Below are 16235 nucleotides of genomic sequence, written 5' to 3' on the forward strand. Positions count from 1 at the left end.
AATTCCTCCCTTCTCTTGCTCCCTCTCTGCCACCATCCCTCCCTCCCTTCATCTTTCTCTTCTTCTCTCTTCCTATCCTTTCTTCCCTCACACTGTCCCATCTCCCTTCTGTCCTTCCACAATTGTTAACTGAGCTCTGATCACATCTAAGATGTGGAGAACATGGCCTTCCTCAGAAGCCTCTGCTCTGTTCCTCTTTCCCTTGGCTCAGGTAGGGGGGCCCAAATTGGGGGAAACACCCATTGCTGGCAGAGACCTGGGTTCCAGAGCCAGAAGTCTAAGGCAAAGAGGAAGAGGGAAAGTGAAATGATGGGAGGAGATAGGAGTCACCTTCTCTGCAAGATTTCCTGGCCTTCTTAATACATCTGTCCCTCTTGCCTGTGTAGCAGAAGTCTGAGGAATGGGCAGCATGCCAGGAGAACCTGTGTGACTTGGCACTTTTGCCTGTGGATCAGCAGGTGCTTTGGATGAGGCCTCTCATCAGAATTTGCCCAGAGCTGGCCAGAAGTCACAGAAACCACTAGCCGACTAGGTCAGGTAGAACTGAAGGCCAGTCCAGGAGGTGCGTAGGGGACGTGGTGGCAGCGTGGCACCAGGCTTGCAGGTGCTCAGGGAGCCACGCCTGTGAAGGAGACAGCAAGATAGAAAGTAAAGGCAGAGTGGGAGTGACCCTCCTTCCAGGGAGTCAGGAACGCGTGGTGGAAGGGCCAGGTGTTGCAGAACGCTTGGGGAAAGTGGAGATGGAGGGCCCCTTTGCATTGAGAAGCTGGGGGTGTGGGGTGTGGGCAAAGCAGCTTGGAGGGAAGCACACAGGAGGCAGCGGCAGGGTTGTCCAGCAGTGGGTGAGAAGTAGCTGCAGTGACTGTGACAATTCTCTTAAGAAGCAAAGAGGAAGAGGGAAAGTGAAGTGGTTATGGGGGAGAGGGGTGTCAACTTCTCAGCAAATGTTTCCTGGGCTTTCCAGATAAAACATCGCTCTTGTTCATCCTGCCCTCCTGCCCCCTGGGGATTTCTCTGTGATGGTCTCTACATGATTCCATCACCTGCAGTCGTTTCTGGGCCATGCCCCTGGGGGCCCGGAGGTCACTGCTAGCCCTGGGAGTAGGAAGAGCTGGGAGGCTTCTTGTTGAGTTTGTGGGATGTTGTGATTCATGCCCATGAGCCACTGTGCTTCTGACACCATCAGGTTAAGCTATGTCCTTTCTCAGAAGTCTAAATTGAATAAGAGGATGCCATTTAGCTCATTTAGTTGAAACAAAATATTTGGTGTCAAAGTAGTCAGCCTGTTTTATACATTTGGCATTGAAAGGCCTAATGCTTAGTTCTTACAAGCTTTTCAAAAGCCTAAGGAAATGAATCAGACCTGAAAAAATATTAGACTCCAAGATATTAAAGGTAAACTGCAAAACCAGGAAATGAATGGTGACATATCTATAGGACATAGGTTAGGACAATCCCAATTAGTTTTTTTTGTTGTTTGTTTTTTGACATATTTCAAATATGTACTTTGGAATGCAGGTATATTAATATGCTTGGTATAAGGAAGAGTTATGACTCAGGGAGAGAACCTCTTCTTAAAAAGGTATCCTAATTGAGTACCCAGAAATGAACTCACCGATATGGGCACAACTAATTTATGACAAAGGAGCCAAGAACGTACAATGACTCAAGGAAACCTCCTCAATAAATGGTATCAGTCAAAGGCAAAAGAATGAAATTAGACCACCATCTCTTACCATACATAAAAACTAATTCAAAATGGATTAAAACTTGGATATATACATTTAGATAGCATCTCATACCTATGAGCATGGCACATATTAAAAAAGTTTCTGGCCCTCCCTGGTGGTGCAGCGGGTTAAAGCATAGCACTGAGAAACTAAAGCCACTTCCTCATGAGTTCGATTCCCACCTGCCCCGGAGGTGACCACATGGTGTGGCAGACCTCTCCTGACCCGCCCGCTGCTCCCCTCAGCAGTGTACTTCATTGATCTGCCTGTTCTGCTCCCCACTCTGTCTCTGGTGAAGCCTCTCATTGCCCTTGAGCTTCTGGCCTGTACCCCAGCTCTGTATGCACAAATAAATAAATCTTTTAAAAAAAAAAAAGGATTCTAACAAGTACTGAGAGCACCTTGCAGAGAAAGAGGAGCCTATTATCTCAATGCTGGGAATGAAAACTGGTGTAGCCATCATGGAAAGTGTTCTGTACCTTAAAAAACTAAGAATAGAAATTTCATGTAACCCACTTTTGGGTGTCTATTGGAAGAACAAGAAAGTATCAACTCAAAGAATTATATGATGTATAATGTTTATTAGAAAATTATTTATAATAGTTTAGAATGGGTGAAAACCCTAAATGACTAATGATAGGAGATTTGATCAAGAAGATGTGATATTTCCACACTATGAAATCTGTTCAGCTGCAAGGAAAAGTGAACTATCCCCATTTATAGAAAAATGGAAGAATCTCAAGGGAATTTATAGTAAAGTAGGTCAGAATGACAAAAAAATGAAAATATTAAATAGTTACATCACAATGATTTGACAAAGGAAAATGCTTATAAAAGCTAGCAGACACTACTATATGAAATGATGCTTCTGAGATTAAGTGGTGGGGGGGCCCGAGAGAGAAAGGAAGAAAGAGTTTAAGGAGTATAAGAGATGGTATGAAATAAAAGTCTTGGATGTAAGACACAAAGCCATAATGCATAGAAGAAAACATAGTCAACACACTCAACAACATTAGATTTTGGGTGCTTGTTTCCAATTGTAAGGGAAATAAAATTTTAAAAAATCAATGGGTTAATAAAAATTTTCTGCATAACAAAAAATGCCATCATCAAATGAAAAGGCAACCCACTGAGTGGGCAAAGGTATTTGTATATCATACATCCAACAAGAGGTTAATATTCAAAATATATAAAGAAGTCATAAAATTCAGCAACAAAAAAAGAACAACCAATTAAAAAAATGAGCACAAGATGTGACTAGATACTTCTTCAAAGAAGACATACAGAGGATCAATAGGCACGTGAAAATATATTATTTTGTATTTTTAGGGAAATGTGAATGAGCTATCACTTTACACCTGTAAAAAATGGCTCTTAAGATTCAAAGACAAGAAACAAGGGCTGGGGGTGTGGGGGAAGGGAACTTTTGCATACCACTGATGGGAAGGTAAACTGGTATAACCATTATGGAAAGCAGCATCAGCATTTCTCAAAAGCTTAAAAGTAGAAATTCTAAAGCCTCTCACCGCCCCTGAGCCTCTGGCCTGTATCCCAGTTCTGCATGCACAAATAAATGAATCTTTAAAAAAAAAAAAAAAAAATTCTATATGATCCAATTATCCTACTTTGGAGTATTTAGCCCCCAAGTACAAAAATTAATTGGAAGAAATACCTGCAGCCCCATGGTCTTTTCTGCACTATTTACAATAGCCAATAGCTGGAAACAACCTAAGTTGTCTTTGGACAGATGAATGGATAAGAGATAGATGCAATATACACACAGTGGATTACTCTTCACTATAGAAAAGAGCTGCAGGGTTGTCATTTGCAATAACATGGATGAACCTAGAGGGCATTACACTTAGTGAAATAAGTCACACTGTATGATTTCTCTTATGTGTGGGTGATAATGAACTAAATAAAACAAAAATAAACTTGGCCGAATTAATAGTTGCCAGAAGGGAAAGAGGAAAAGGCGGCTGAATAGATCAGGAAAAAGGGCTCAACTGTATGGTGAAGGATGGAATTGGACTTTTAGTGATGCACTTAATGTAATTTATACAGATGTTGATTTGTAATGAGGCACACTTGAAAGTTTTACAATGTTATAATACAATGTTTTCTCAATAAGAAATTACAACGAAAGGTACCCTGTTTATTTTCTCTGCTTCTGGTTCAGTTCTCTGAGCTTTATTTTCCCAGGACACTAAGCTAGGAGCACCCTGGGCGTTGTGTGGTTCACTTCTAAGTCCCTATTTTTAACGACATACAGGTGTGCATGTACCCCCAAAGAGTTGGGAGTTGTCAACTGGTTTGTATTACTGACTCCAGAACTTGACTTTCTGAAAGGACTGTCTGAAAGGACTGGAAATACACTTTGAAACATATGGCTCATTTTTGTAAGCACACCCTGGATTTTTGAGTGCATCTTGAAATGCTTGTGACACAAAGTGACTGACTTTAGGTTTCTTCATTTAAACTTATACCCCTGTGTGTGTTCTTCCTCCCCAACCCCCAGGTAGATGTGCCCCTTAAAGATGGTGACTCTCTCCTGAGAAGCAGGACCACTTTGTACAAGAAAAGATCGTCTTCCAGGTAACAGGACCGGTTTACCTCCGGGGTCCACCCAACTACACATCTGAAGTCCTCCAACACCAGTTTAAGGGGGTCTTCCTGGGCTCTTTCCCATCACAGACAACATCTTTTATTTTTGCTTTTCTTGGGGACATCTCCATGATTCTGTCTGATTTCTGATGGGGTCAGTGACCTTTGGGAGTCACTGCTCACCACTGTCCCTTGGTCACCTCACAGTCATGGCTATCAGATAAGTGATGCCTACTCCCACAGTGCTGTCAACCATCTCCAGTTCCAGCACATTCCAGGCTCTGAACTCCTGTCATTTTTCACCTTACATTCAGATTTGTAATTTCTATAGGAGGCAACACAGATCACCTAGTTCCAGGAGACCCTGCCCCCCGCCCCCTCCCCCACCCTCACACTGAGTGACACCCTCTGACTGTCTGAGTATGCCATGTGAGCCCCGTGAGCCAGGATTTGGGTCATTATTCCTATCATGGGCCTGAGAGCCAATTGTAGATGCAGCCATGTGTAGCTATTCAATATACAATTGCTGAATTTGGTTATGAATGAGTAAAGAAATGAATGACTATTGAGGACCTTTTGCAGACACTTAGATTTATTGTCAAAGCCCAGGGGAGTATGTAACTGCTAATATTTGCATGTGACCATTTTCCAGTGTTCTAAGCCCTTCAAATGCCACAGCTCATTTAATTCTTACAGCAGCTGTCAACAACAGAAAAATACTGTTAACTCCCTCATGAGGCAGAGGCTGAGCTTTTGTCCAATATGCCATCACTGGGGTGCATGGGATAGATCTTGTGATCATGTAATGGCAAGTGCTTATATCATGACAATTTTGAGGAGCAGTTTCTAGTTTTCTGTTTTGTTTTATTTATTTTAATTAAATTTATTATTTTTTAAATCTGGTACTAGTACTCCGCCTGGCATACAGTAGAACACAAACGTTAAAAGGCTTCCCAGGCTGGCCAGCCTCTCCCCTGCCTGCAGTAGGAAGGTGAGTCAGATTTGGCGCCTTCCTTGGAATTTTGTGTCATTTGGGGATGTAATGGGGGGCGGTGTGTGTGCTGACTTTTGCTGGGTGCATGTTTGATCTAGTATGTATTTGAGACTAAATGCATGAGGGCTCATCTTGACCTCATTCCCTTTTGCTGTCTTTCTCCCTTAGGTTATGCAACTCTTAACCTACCCTCTGGCCTGAAGGGGACCCCTGGGGTGCTGGGTACTGGCCCTTATGCAGAAAGTCTCCCTGGGTACTGGTCCATATGCAGAAAGTCTCTTGCTGAGGGGAAGGGCCCACTCCCACACCCCTGTTTTTTCTCAGTGCCGTTCTGGGGCAGGTAAAGATCCTGAAGCTTATGGACCTGGCTCCCATGTTTTACAGACTGAGAGAGCAGGAAGGAGTCTGAGATTATCTGGCTCATTGCCCACCCATCTAGGTAAGGGAACTGAAGCCAGGATCAGGTCAAAGATCACATTGCCTTGTGCTAGCTGCTGACTTTGCACTGTGATAATTAAATTTTATTTGCCTGTGATTTATTTGGAATTATATCTCAAGATATTTTCTATAAAATTCAAACTTGCATGTTTCTCTTCCCCCAGCAATCAAACAAATTGGATCTTGTAAATGGATGAGTTAGCACAGTGTTTTGCATTAGACAATCATAAATTGTTAGGACCTCATTTTAAGATGAAGCCCTACCACTAGTCAGTACCTGTGGTACCTGATGCTTGTCTATTGATGTGGCCTTCAAAATAAGTCAGAGGGACTGTGGAGTTTGTGTTTTTGTATTTGTTTTTCTTTGTGAGAAATTAATGCATGTTCACTGTAGAAATTTTACATGGAAAGCCCCAAAGAAGGGGAACATTTCTTTTAGTCTTTCTGAGGCATTTCTGTGTAGCTGTATTATATTGTAAAAACAATTATATTGTAAAAACAACAATTTAACTTATAAAAGAAAAGGAGACTTCTACAGGTGAGCCCTGGAAGTGGAGTGGGGAACTGCATTTCAGGTGGGGAACAAATCTACCTAAGTATAAGTCTGGGGTCTAGTGAGTAGCCTATATTGAAGATGGCATAGGTTAGATTCGGGGGAAAGTTGAGTACCATTCAAGACTGGAAATGTAGATTGCACATATAAGTCTTTTTAATCTTAGATTGAGTTTATCCTGTTAAACTCAATTCTGTTAAAAATCCTCATTTACCTTCCCCTAACCCTGTACTCCCTGCCCCCATTTTCTTTCTTTCTTTTTTGTTTTTAAAGATTTATTTATTGATGCACACAGAACTGGGATACAGGCTAGAGGTGCATGGTGTGAGAGGATTCACCAGAAACAGAGTGGGGAACAGAACAGGCAGATGTACTGAAATACTGCTGAGGGGAGCAGCAGGCCAGTCAGGAGAGGTCTTCCGTGCCATGTGGGTCACCTCCCTGGCTGGGGATTGAACCAGGGCTGCACTGGTTCATAGTGCTGCACTTTAACCAGCTGCACCACCAGGGAGGGCCCTCGCCCCCATTTCTATCTAGAAGCTTGATCACATTAATGACATAGGAAGATTAACTGATCATTATGGCCTGGGGTTTGGGGGGGAGTGAGGACAAGTGGGGTGTCTGCTGTATATAGCTTTAGAGATTTTCTGGATAGTAATCTCTCTCTCTCTCTCTCTCTCTTTTTTTTTTCCCCATTCCTTTTTTTTCCCCCAGGAGAATATGAAAGTGTTACTCAGGTTGGCTTGTTTAATAGCTCTATTGATTTCTTCTCTGGAGGCTGGTAAGTTAAGTATGTCCTTATATTCTTGTCTGCTAAAAAAATGCCTTATTTAGAATACATGAAATACCTTTCCTACCAGTCATTTTTCTTACGTGTTTTGTTGAATCCCAGGATACAGAACTTCCTGGTCATAGATCTATATTGCTGAATGTTCTTCTCAGCAGTTTGACCTCTTATTCTCTCATTACACATAAGAAACTGAGGTCCAGTGAGATTAAGAGCCTCAAAACACATATGTAGTTTTGAAGCGAGAGGTAAAATCCAGGTCTCCAATGTCTAGCTCAGGCATCTTCCTGCTCTGTTACGGGAAATTCTGGCTTTCATATGAAGAGGTGTTAAATGTAACTTTTATGAGTGCATGGCTGAAAACCATCTAGAGATAATTCCTTTTCTTTCTCTCTCTCCCCTGCCATCACTACATAATACAAATGTACTGAGCCTTTACTCAATAACTACAGTAAACAGTAATGGATCATTTTGCCTGTGTGGGATTCCTTTCAGCTTGGGGAAAAAAAATCAGTACGTTAGGTGAAAAATAAATATTATGTCATATTGTAATGAAGTGTAGAGAAAAAAAATCTAGGACAGGAGAGTATAAGGGCTTGGGATTAAGTAGACATAAGGTTAATTTTTCTTTTTTTTGCTCATATGACCGGAAAAAGGCCTTTTTGTGCTGTTAACTTCTGAGTTCAACCTGAAAAGGGCAGGGAAGGAGCTAAACAGATACCAGTCTTCATGGCTATCTGTGGGGTGAGGGGGCAGATTCTAGACAGTGTGTGCCAAGGCCTTGATTGAGGCTGAGACTACTGACATGTTCTGGGAACTGAAATACCAATGTGGTTGGAGGAGAGTGAGAGGCAGAAAACATGATAAAAGATGAGGTCATTTGGGTTGTGGTGGAAGGGTGGAGGGTTGATTATGTAGAACCTCATAGATCATTCTAAAAGTCTTGAATTGTACTTTGCGGGTTCTGGGTTCAGTACTAGAGAGATGATCCAATTTACATTTTAAGAGATTTGTTGTGGTGGTTATATTGTGTACATTTCAGAGGAAGGCAAAGGCAGAAATAGAGAGACCAGTTAGGACACAATTGTAATAATCCAGGCAAGCCATGACGGTTGTCTGTTTAAACATGGTGGGGATAAATGGTGTGTCATCAAGTTTTGGATAAATTTTGAAGATCGAGTTGTACGGTTTAAAGATAGACTGGAGGTGACTGTGAGAGAAAGAGAAGACTCAAGGATCACTCTAAGGATGTCAGGATGAGCACATGTAATGCAGGTGCCATTGAAGGGCTGGGGAAGATCCAGTGTTCAGACTGTCCATCTACAGTTTAGCATGGTGATGTTGCCTAAGCAGGCTGAGCCTGAGAGGAGTCTACATGGCAGATCAAACACAGCCTTGGGAGCAAGTGTAGTAGGGGAAATGTGAACTTTAAGGACTGAACCTCAGTTCTTTGAAAGGATTGTTGTCCATAGAACTGATGAAATGCTGACTTGAATGGAGGGGAGGATCAGCCAGGGGCTCTGAGTCAAGTGAGAAGTGTTTCAAGGAGGGAGAACAGTATCTGTGATTTGCAGACATGTCAAGTTAGATCATGCTTGAGAAATATTTATTTGATTTAGCAATTTAAAAGCAACCTGAATTAGAACAATTTGGTGGAGTGTTGGGACAAACCCCAGATAACAGAAGAGTTTGTCTAGGTGAGACCTTTTCTTTAACTTGCATGTTTTTAAACAGCTTTATTGAGATTATCTTTGAAATACAATAAACCACATATGTTTAAAGTGTACAACTTGCTATATTGACATACCTATCCAGCTGCAATATCACAATCAAGATAATGAAAATTTCCTTTTGGTATTGTCAACCTTCTAAATTTTAATCCCACAAGTACTAGCCTCTGTAGCTTTTAGTTCTACCTTGCTAATGTTAATGAGCTCCTTTACATCCCATCCATGTATTTTCTTTGGTGAAATTTCCAAATCTTTGCTCATTTTTATTGGATTATTTTGTTTCTTATTACTGAGCTTTGAGACTTCCTTTTCTGTCTGATTACGGACCTTTATTATATGTATGATTTGTAAATAATTTCCCCCAAGTCTGTCATTTGTCTTTTCATTTACTTAATATCTTTCAAAAAGTAGTTCATAATTTAGATGCATCAATTCTGTTTTTCTTGTGAATGGTGCTTTGATAGTTCATTTAAAAAAGTCTTTATTTGAACACAGATCATGGTAATTTCCTTCTGTTTCCTTCTGGATGTTGAGATTTAGGTATACACCTCCAGTTAGATGGATTTATAGTCTTAATAGTTATTTTAAAAATTATTTAGGGAAAATGAGAAGTTGTAAACCAAATACATATGCATAATGACTTTAATAAATACTTATATAGTTCCTTTTACTGATATTCTTTACTTCCCCATGTGGGTTTGAATTTCCACCTACTTTAATTTCATTATAGATTGAGGGATTCCTTCTATTATGTCTCACTGGTCAGTTTTACTCATGTTTAACTGTCAGTTTTTGTTTACCTGGGATTATCCTCATTTATCTTTAATTTTTGAAGCTTTATTTCACAAAAATTCTTGGTTGTCATTTTTCTCTTTCAGCATTTTAATAAGTCATCCCACTGCCTTCTGACTTTATGATTTCTAAGATGCCAGCTGTTATCTTACTGATTATCACTTGATGAGGTTTCTTTTTTTCTTGTCTTTTTTAAAGATTCTGTCTTTATATTTGCCTTTCACAGTGTGTCTATGATATGCCTAGGAGTATATCTTATTATTTATATTATTTGAAAGAACTTGATTTTCATAAAGTTTGGGAAATTTTGACTATTATATCTTTTTTTGATACTTTCTTGGTCATTATTCACATTTAGTATTCTTGATGATACCCTACAGGTCTCTGAGGCTCTGTACAACCTAATGGTTAGTTGACAAATCTTTAGATTACCATTTTTTTAAAGATTTATTTATTTATGGATACAGAACTGGGTACAGGCCAGAGGTGCAGGGATGGTGAGAGGATTCACCACACACAGAGCGGGAAGCAGAACAGGCAGATAGATGAAATACACTGCTGAGGGGAGCAGGGGGTGGGTCAGGAGAGGTCTGCCACACCATGTGGTCACCTCCAGGGCAGGCAGGGATCGAACTCATGCAGAAGTGACTTTAGCTTCTTAGTGCAGTGCTTTAACCCGCTGCGCCACCAGGGAAGGCCCTAGATTACCATTCTTTATTTCTTTAAGTTCAAATCTGGTGTTAAGACCTTCTACTAATTTTTTTGTTTTAATAATTTGACTTTTTTGCTTCACAAAATGTTTCTTTTTTGTGTTTCATTGATATTATTTATTTGGTGAGATATTGTTGTATTTTTCTTGAATTCTTTAGACATGATTTCCTTTTGTTCTTTGAACATGTTTAAGACAACAGATTTTAAGCCTTTGTCTATTAAGTGCCATACCTAGACCATTCTGGAGTTTCTACTGGTTAATTTTTCTTCTGTGGATGGGAATATATTCCTTTTCTTTGGATGTTTTATTGAAGATGAACTTTTTAGGTCGCATGATGCCGCAACTCCAGAAATCCTGACATAGCTGATTTTTTTATTGTTGCTGCAATAGCTGTTCATTTGCTTAAAATTTTCTTGAGATAATTCTGTAAAATCTTGGTATCTCATTATAGCCACTGGAATCTGGATTGTTAACTCATGGAGAATAACAGGCCTGAAGTGAAACAGATGACCCCAAATAGGGATGGCATCAAACTAGTGGTTAAAATGAAAAAGAAGAGCAGCTTTTATCCAGGCTTAATTTAATTTAAAAAAACTGACACAGCTATTGATTCACATTCTCAGCTTAATCAGATGATCTACCTGTGGTATAATTATCAGATAAAAATATACAACTTTATAGTTCAGTGGGCCAAAGTTTTTTTTTTTTTCCTTTAATCTCATAGGGAGGAGAGAAATAATATGAAAACAGCTCAAGAAATATATTAACACACAGCAATATGTGGGAAAAGAGAAACATGTAGTTTTGACCAGTGAAGAAACTGAGAGAAAAGTGGTCTACATAGGAAAATGTGCATCCTGAAAGTCAGGGGTGAAGACTTTAGAGTTAGAAGTTATGATTTTACTCTCCCCTATTTCCTCAATAAGAAGGACATTTTGTAATATTTATGTTTCATGGCTCAGGCATCACCTCACATGAATCTTTTCCTTACTCACACTAAACTTTACATACTCATTATTGATTTTTTTAAATTGTTGCCTCATCAGTTTAAACTTTTCCATTCTGCCTGTTGAGAACAGCATTTATTCCCAGCATTAAGTGTCCTCCAGCTATCATACCTCTAAATCTTTTGGCACTTCTCACTATGACCCCGGATATCTCTCTTGTATGCTTAAACTAGTTGAATCTCAGCTACACTCTTCCTGGAGATTCACTGAGAGATCCCAAGCACACTTTCTCACTCTGTGTATGCAGATCTTATCTCGTTGATAACACACAAACTTTTGGTTTACCTGGATTTCCAGCTCTAGCTCGTCCACTCAACAAAAACACTCTATTTTACCTACATTTTTTCACTACAGCATCATGGCCTATATCCTCTGTAGGCAATAATTTAAGAAAGTTTAGAGTTTACCTTCTTTCCCTGGCTCCAACTTTCTGTATTTCTGGCTTGTGGTCATGAGCACTGCTGTTTCATGAGCTTTGCCCATTTTTCATTATTTAGGTGGGAGGGTAAATCCAGTCCCTGTTACTTCATCTTGTACTACAGTAGATAGTTCTATATTATCCTCAATATTTAGCTGAATAAAGAGGGGATGAGAGGTTAACTTGCTGAAGTAAATGACACAACTGAATGTGGATTTAAATGTTTCAGACTCCCCCAAAAGTTCTTCATCATAAGACCTTTAAACTTTCTTATATAATATGAATTGATATACTTAATATTTGATTTACTTCTAGGTAGATTTTACATTAAGAAACATGAACTTTTTATGGAAATTTAAATTGTTTTCCCATGTTCTCTTCTAAAGATAAATGTAAGCATCATGAAGAAGTTGTAAGTTTGGTTTCGTCTGCATATGAAATTGATATTCGTTCATGTTCTCCTGTCTTAACAAAAAACAACATCACTGTAATTTGGTATCAAAATGACAGTACAACACCAGTATCTACGGAAAGAAACTCCAGGATTCATCAGTACAAAGATAAGCTTTGGTTTGTTCCTGCAAAGGTAGAGGATTCAGGACATTTCTATTGTATAGTAAGGTAAGAAAGGAATTAACATATATGAAAGACTGGTGTTTTAGGTACCTGTAGTAGTTAAGAACAGAAAAAAATTAAGGCTTACTTCATCTGTTTTGATTTATTTTAGAAATTCAACTTACTGCCTCAAAAGTAAATTAACTACAAAATTTGTGAAGAATGAGCCTGACTCATGTTATAATGCAGAAGCTGTATTTCCACAGAAACTACCCACTGGAAGAGATGGAACAATTGTATGTCCTTACATGGATCTATTTAAAGATGAAAACGATGAGTTCCCCCAAATACAGTGGTATAAGGTAATTTCATCTTAAACGAGATTGTTATTTTACTTTCCCAGCAAATGAAATAGTTTTGTGCCAGACAACCAAGTAAGTCTGTAAAGGACTTCTTAATTTGGCATATTATTTGTTTTTGAGGGGAAAGTTATGAACATATGAACAAAATGAACATTGCATGTGTTTGATCTGCAGCTTAACAAAGGTCTTTTGTTATTTTTATTTTTATTTAATTTAATAAGCTATATGAGAAAAGTACAATAGAAATAAAAGATGTTTAAAGATAAGGCTGATTACAAATTTTGGATTTTTAAGAGATAGCTATTTGTTATAAAATGTTATTTTGTATTTTATAAAAAATATTAAGGGGCTCTCCCTGGTGTAGCAGCAGATTAAAGCACCACATTATGAAACTCTCCGCAGCCCCTGTAGCACGAGTTCCATCCCCCGCCAGGGAGCTGATCCACAGGGTACTGCAGACCTCTCCTGTTTCCCCCACAGCTCCCCTCAGCAGTGTACTTCGGTAGATCTGCCTGTTCTGCTCCCCACTCTATCTCTGGTGAATCCTGTCACCTACCACACTTCTGGCCTGTACCCCAGTTCTGCAAGCATAAATGAATAAATCTTTAAAAAATATATTAAGTAGTTTTTTTTTAAAAGATATATTTATTTATTCATACAGAACTGGGGTATAGGCCAGAGATGCAGAGGGTGAGAGGATTCACCAGAGACAGAGTGGGGAGCAGAACAGGCAAAATACAAAGTACACTGCTGAGGGGAGCAGCGGGCGGGTCAGGAGAGGTCTGCCGCACCATGTGGATCTCCTCCGGGGCAGGCGGGGATCGAACCCATGCAGAATTGGTTTAAGCTTCTCAGTGCTGTGCTTTAACCCGCTGCGCCACCAGGGAGGGCCAAAATATATTAAGTAGTTTTTAAGTAATTTAGTGGTTTTATAACTTCTAAAAACAGATTAGCTAGCACTCAGTGGAACACATACTGTTTTTGTATCTTTGATCTGCTTAGTCTGTTCCAATTTACATGAAGAATTGCCTTCTAGAGGTTGATTGATACAAAGTACAAAATATCAGTGAAGAAAGGAAGAATAGGTTACTAAGGAACTATGTTTCCTCAAACATGTTCTTGCAAAATAAATTTATACTCATCTTAGAAATGTAAAACTCATAGGCATAAAACTTTAATATTCTAGGAATATAATTAACTTTTGCCAAAAAATACAATATATGACCACTGTAAATCAGAGACATTCTGCAGGGGAGAGGTAGGCAGAGGGATTGAGATAGGGGGGAGGAAAAGCACAAGAAACTATGGTAATGGGGCACAGGTGAATTAGTGGTGGGAATCCCACCTGAGAAAAGAAAGCAAACACTGTAAAAAAGGAAAAAAAAAAAAAGAAAAATGATGTAAAATATATATAAATAAATAAAATTAAAAACATACAATATAAAGCTTGTGTGTAAGGAATCTTTACATATGAATATATGAAAGTTCTGTCAAGAATTATATACACTATATATGGATGTGAAAAAGTAAAGTTTCTTAACTGGTAGACTGGGCAAAGTGATTCATTGGTTTTCAATATTTCCTTCTCTTTATCTAGAATTGCAAACCGCTACTTCTTGACAATGTAAATTTCATTGAAGAAAGGAATAAGCTCCTCATCAGGAATGCGAATGAGGCACACAGAGGCAACTATACTTGCCACGCAACCTACACGCACTTGGGGAAGCAGTATCCCATCACCCGGACAATACTGTTTACTACTGTGGGTGAGTCATAGTTCTGGCCCTTGTAGTTTAAGTCCAAGAAAGTCCAGAAACTGTGATTCTAGTACTACCTTCAGTTTCCACAAAGGAAACAAATCCAAGGGAAATTTGAGGATTGCCAAATGTCAACGGCTTTGTTTAGTTTTTTGATGCTAAATGCTGTGAGTGTTTTTTGTTTTTTTTTTCTGCTCAGATGCACTGCTAATTACACAGACAGAATGGACTGTGTTCCTAGCTGAGCAGGGAGGCTTACTCTCTGCCATGCCTGCAGGTGGTTCTTTGAGACTGTTCTGGGCTGGCCTCGGGTTTGTGTATTCTCTCTGGGACTCTTCAGTGGGGTGTCTGTGTCTAGAGGTGGGCATCTCCAGCACAGTATGGTGAGTGCTAATGGGCCTGGAAGTAAGAGACACTCCAGCTCTTCCTTAGCTCAGTTTATTTAACCTGTCTCAGCCTGCTCCTCCTCTGTGAGAAGAGCATACACTGCCCAAGGTTGTTGGGAAGATGAGAGACAGGTGTGCTTCACTGGTGCCCTTGTACCTGGTGACAAATAGATGAGCAATAAATAGGTGTAAGATGATGATTTTTCTTGTTCATTATTTTGGGACTTTCACTGATATATTAATGATGCTTTGTATTAAAAATTACTTTATAACAAAATAAATCAAAATACACTCCTAGAAGTTACCTGGACAGGGGCAGAATACTTTATGTGAATATCAGGATTTTGTCAATGTTAAGCAATATAACAAGAACTGCTCTGACCAAGACTTTGAACATTAAAGGGGCCTCTAGCAATAATTATGCTGGGACTGAGGCATAAATGAGGGTATCTCAGGTAAATCCGGAACATGATCACTCTGCAGAGAGTGAAGTTTTCTTAATTCTATAATTATATTTTTCTAATTGTAGTTTTATTGAATCAAAATTCTTTGCCTATAGGCATCAGTGAATCATTCTTTTCCACCGACCTTATATTATAGCCATCTTGAGACTCCAGCTATCTCTTTTGGTCATTGTGCAGTGCTGACTTGTTTTTCTTGAGATACAGCAACCAGAGCAGCAGATAGAAATTTAGGAAAAGTGGAACCCTAGGAAATTTAACAAAATAGGTTAAATGTATCTTAAATAGTTTCCTTCTCCTTTCTTGATCTCATATGTAGAAATATAAATAATATTGTAAATATATTTATAACATAAAACAATCAGGGTTCATACTTTATTTTCTTTTAAAGGTATTTTTCTTTTAAAGGTATAGCCAAAAATATTTATTGAGCACCTACTATGTGCCAGACATTATTTTAGGATTATATTAGGGAACAGAAGTGGTAATATCCTATCCTGATGAAACATATTTTGGACTGCCGTAGAATATATTCAAGTATTCTTAGCATTCAAGTTCATAGTTTCTCAGGACTGGCTGCAGATCAACCTTATACTTTGCTGTGAATTTTAATAAATTATGCCAGATTGTTTGACATTCAATAACTGTGTGGCTTTCACTGTTGGGATATTGCTCAAGTGACTAAATATAGGCCCACCTAGCACTGGTAACCATTCCTGGCTAATAATCCTCTAACCAGGGAAGTACCTTTCTGCAACGTCTGGTTTTTCTTGATTTGCTTTAAGAGAAACACTTGGCTGGAGACCCCAGGCCCTGGCGATATGTGGGTTTTACCTGTAGCACTATGTGGGTTCACAGAGACCCACACTTTGTGGAAACTGTCATAGCTTTGTGGTGGTCTCTGTGTTGACCTCTCATCTTTACCTCCAGCCTCTGTCTCCTGCTGTAT

General features: G+C 39.2%; 1 protein-coding gene across 2 annotated transcripts in view; it reads left to right on the forward strand.

The window, feature by feature from the left end:
- IL1R1 (interleukin 1 receptor, type I) overlaps nucleotides 1-16235 on the forward strand; it is a 34398-nt gene that overhangs the window by 8242 nt on the left and 9921 nt on the right. The window contains exons 2-8 of one of the 2 annotated variants that reach the window (XM_012727303.1): nucleotides 4249-4325; nucleotides 5244-5325; nucleotides 5653-5767; nucleotides 7034-7100; nucleotides 12152-12386; nucleotides 12493-12682; nucleotides 14280-14448. In XM_012727303.1, the coding sequence (XP_012582757.1) occupies nucleotides 7040-7100; nucleotides 12152-12386; nucleotides 12493-12682; nucleotides 14280-14448 (655 nt within the window). In that variant the 5' untranslated portion in view covers nucleotides 4249-4325; nucleotides 5244-5325; nucleotides 5653-5767; nucleotides 7034-7039. The remainder of the gene's footprint in view (nucleotides 1-4248; nucleotides 4326-5243; nucleotides 5326-5652; nucleotides 5768-7033; nucleotides 7101-12151; nucleotides 12387-12492; nucleotides 12683-14279; nucleotides 14449-16235) is intronic. The other variant, XM_004686015.2, reaches the window with a different exon arrangement.

The sequence above is a fragment of the Condylura cristata genome, unplaced genomic scaffold (genome assembly GCF_000260355.1).
Source record: "Condylura cristata isolate star-nosed mole 26May11 unplaced genomic scaffold, ConCri1.0 scaffold00020, whole genome shotgun sequence".
Classification (NCBI taxonomy): domain Eukaryota; kingdom Metazoa; phylum Chordata; class Mammalia; order Eulipotyphla; family Talpidae; genus Condylura; species Condylura cristata.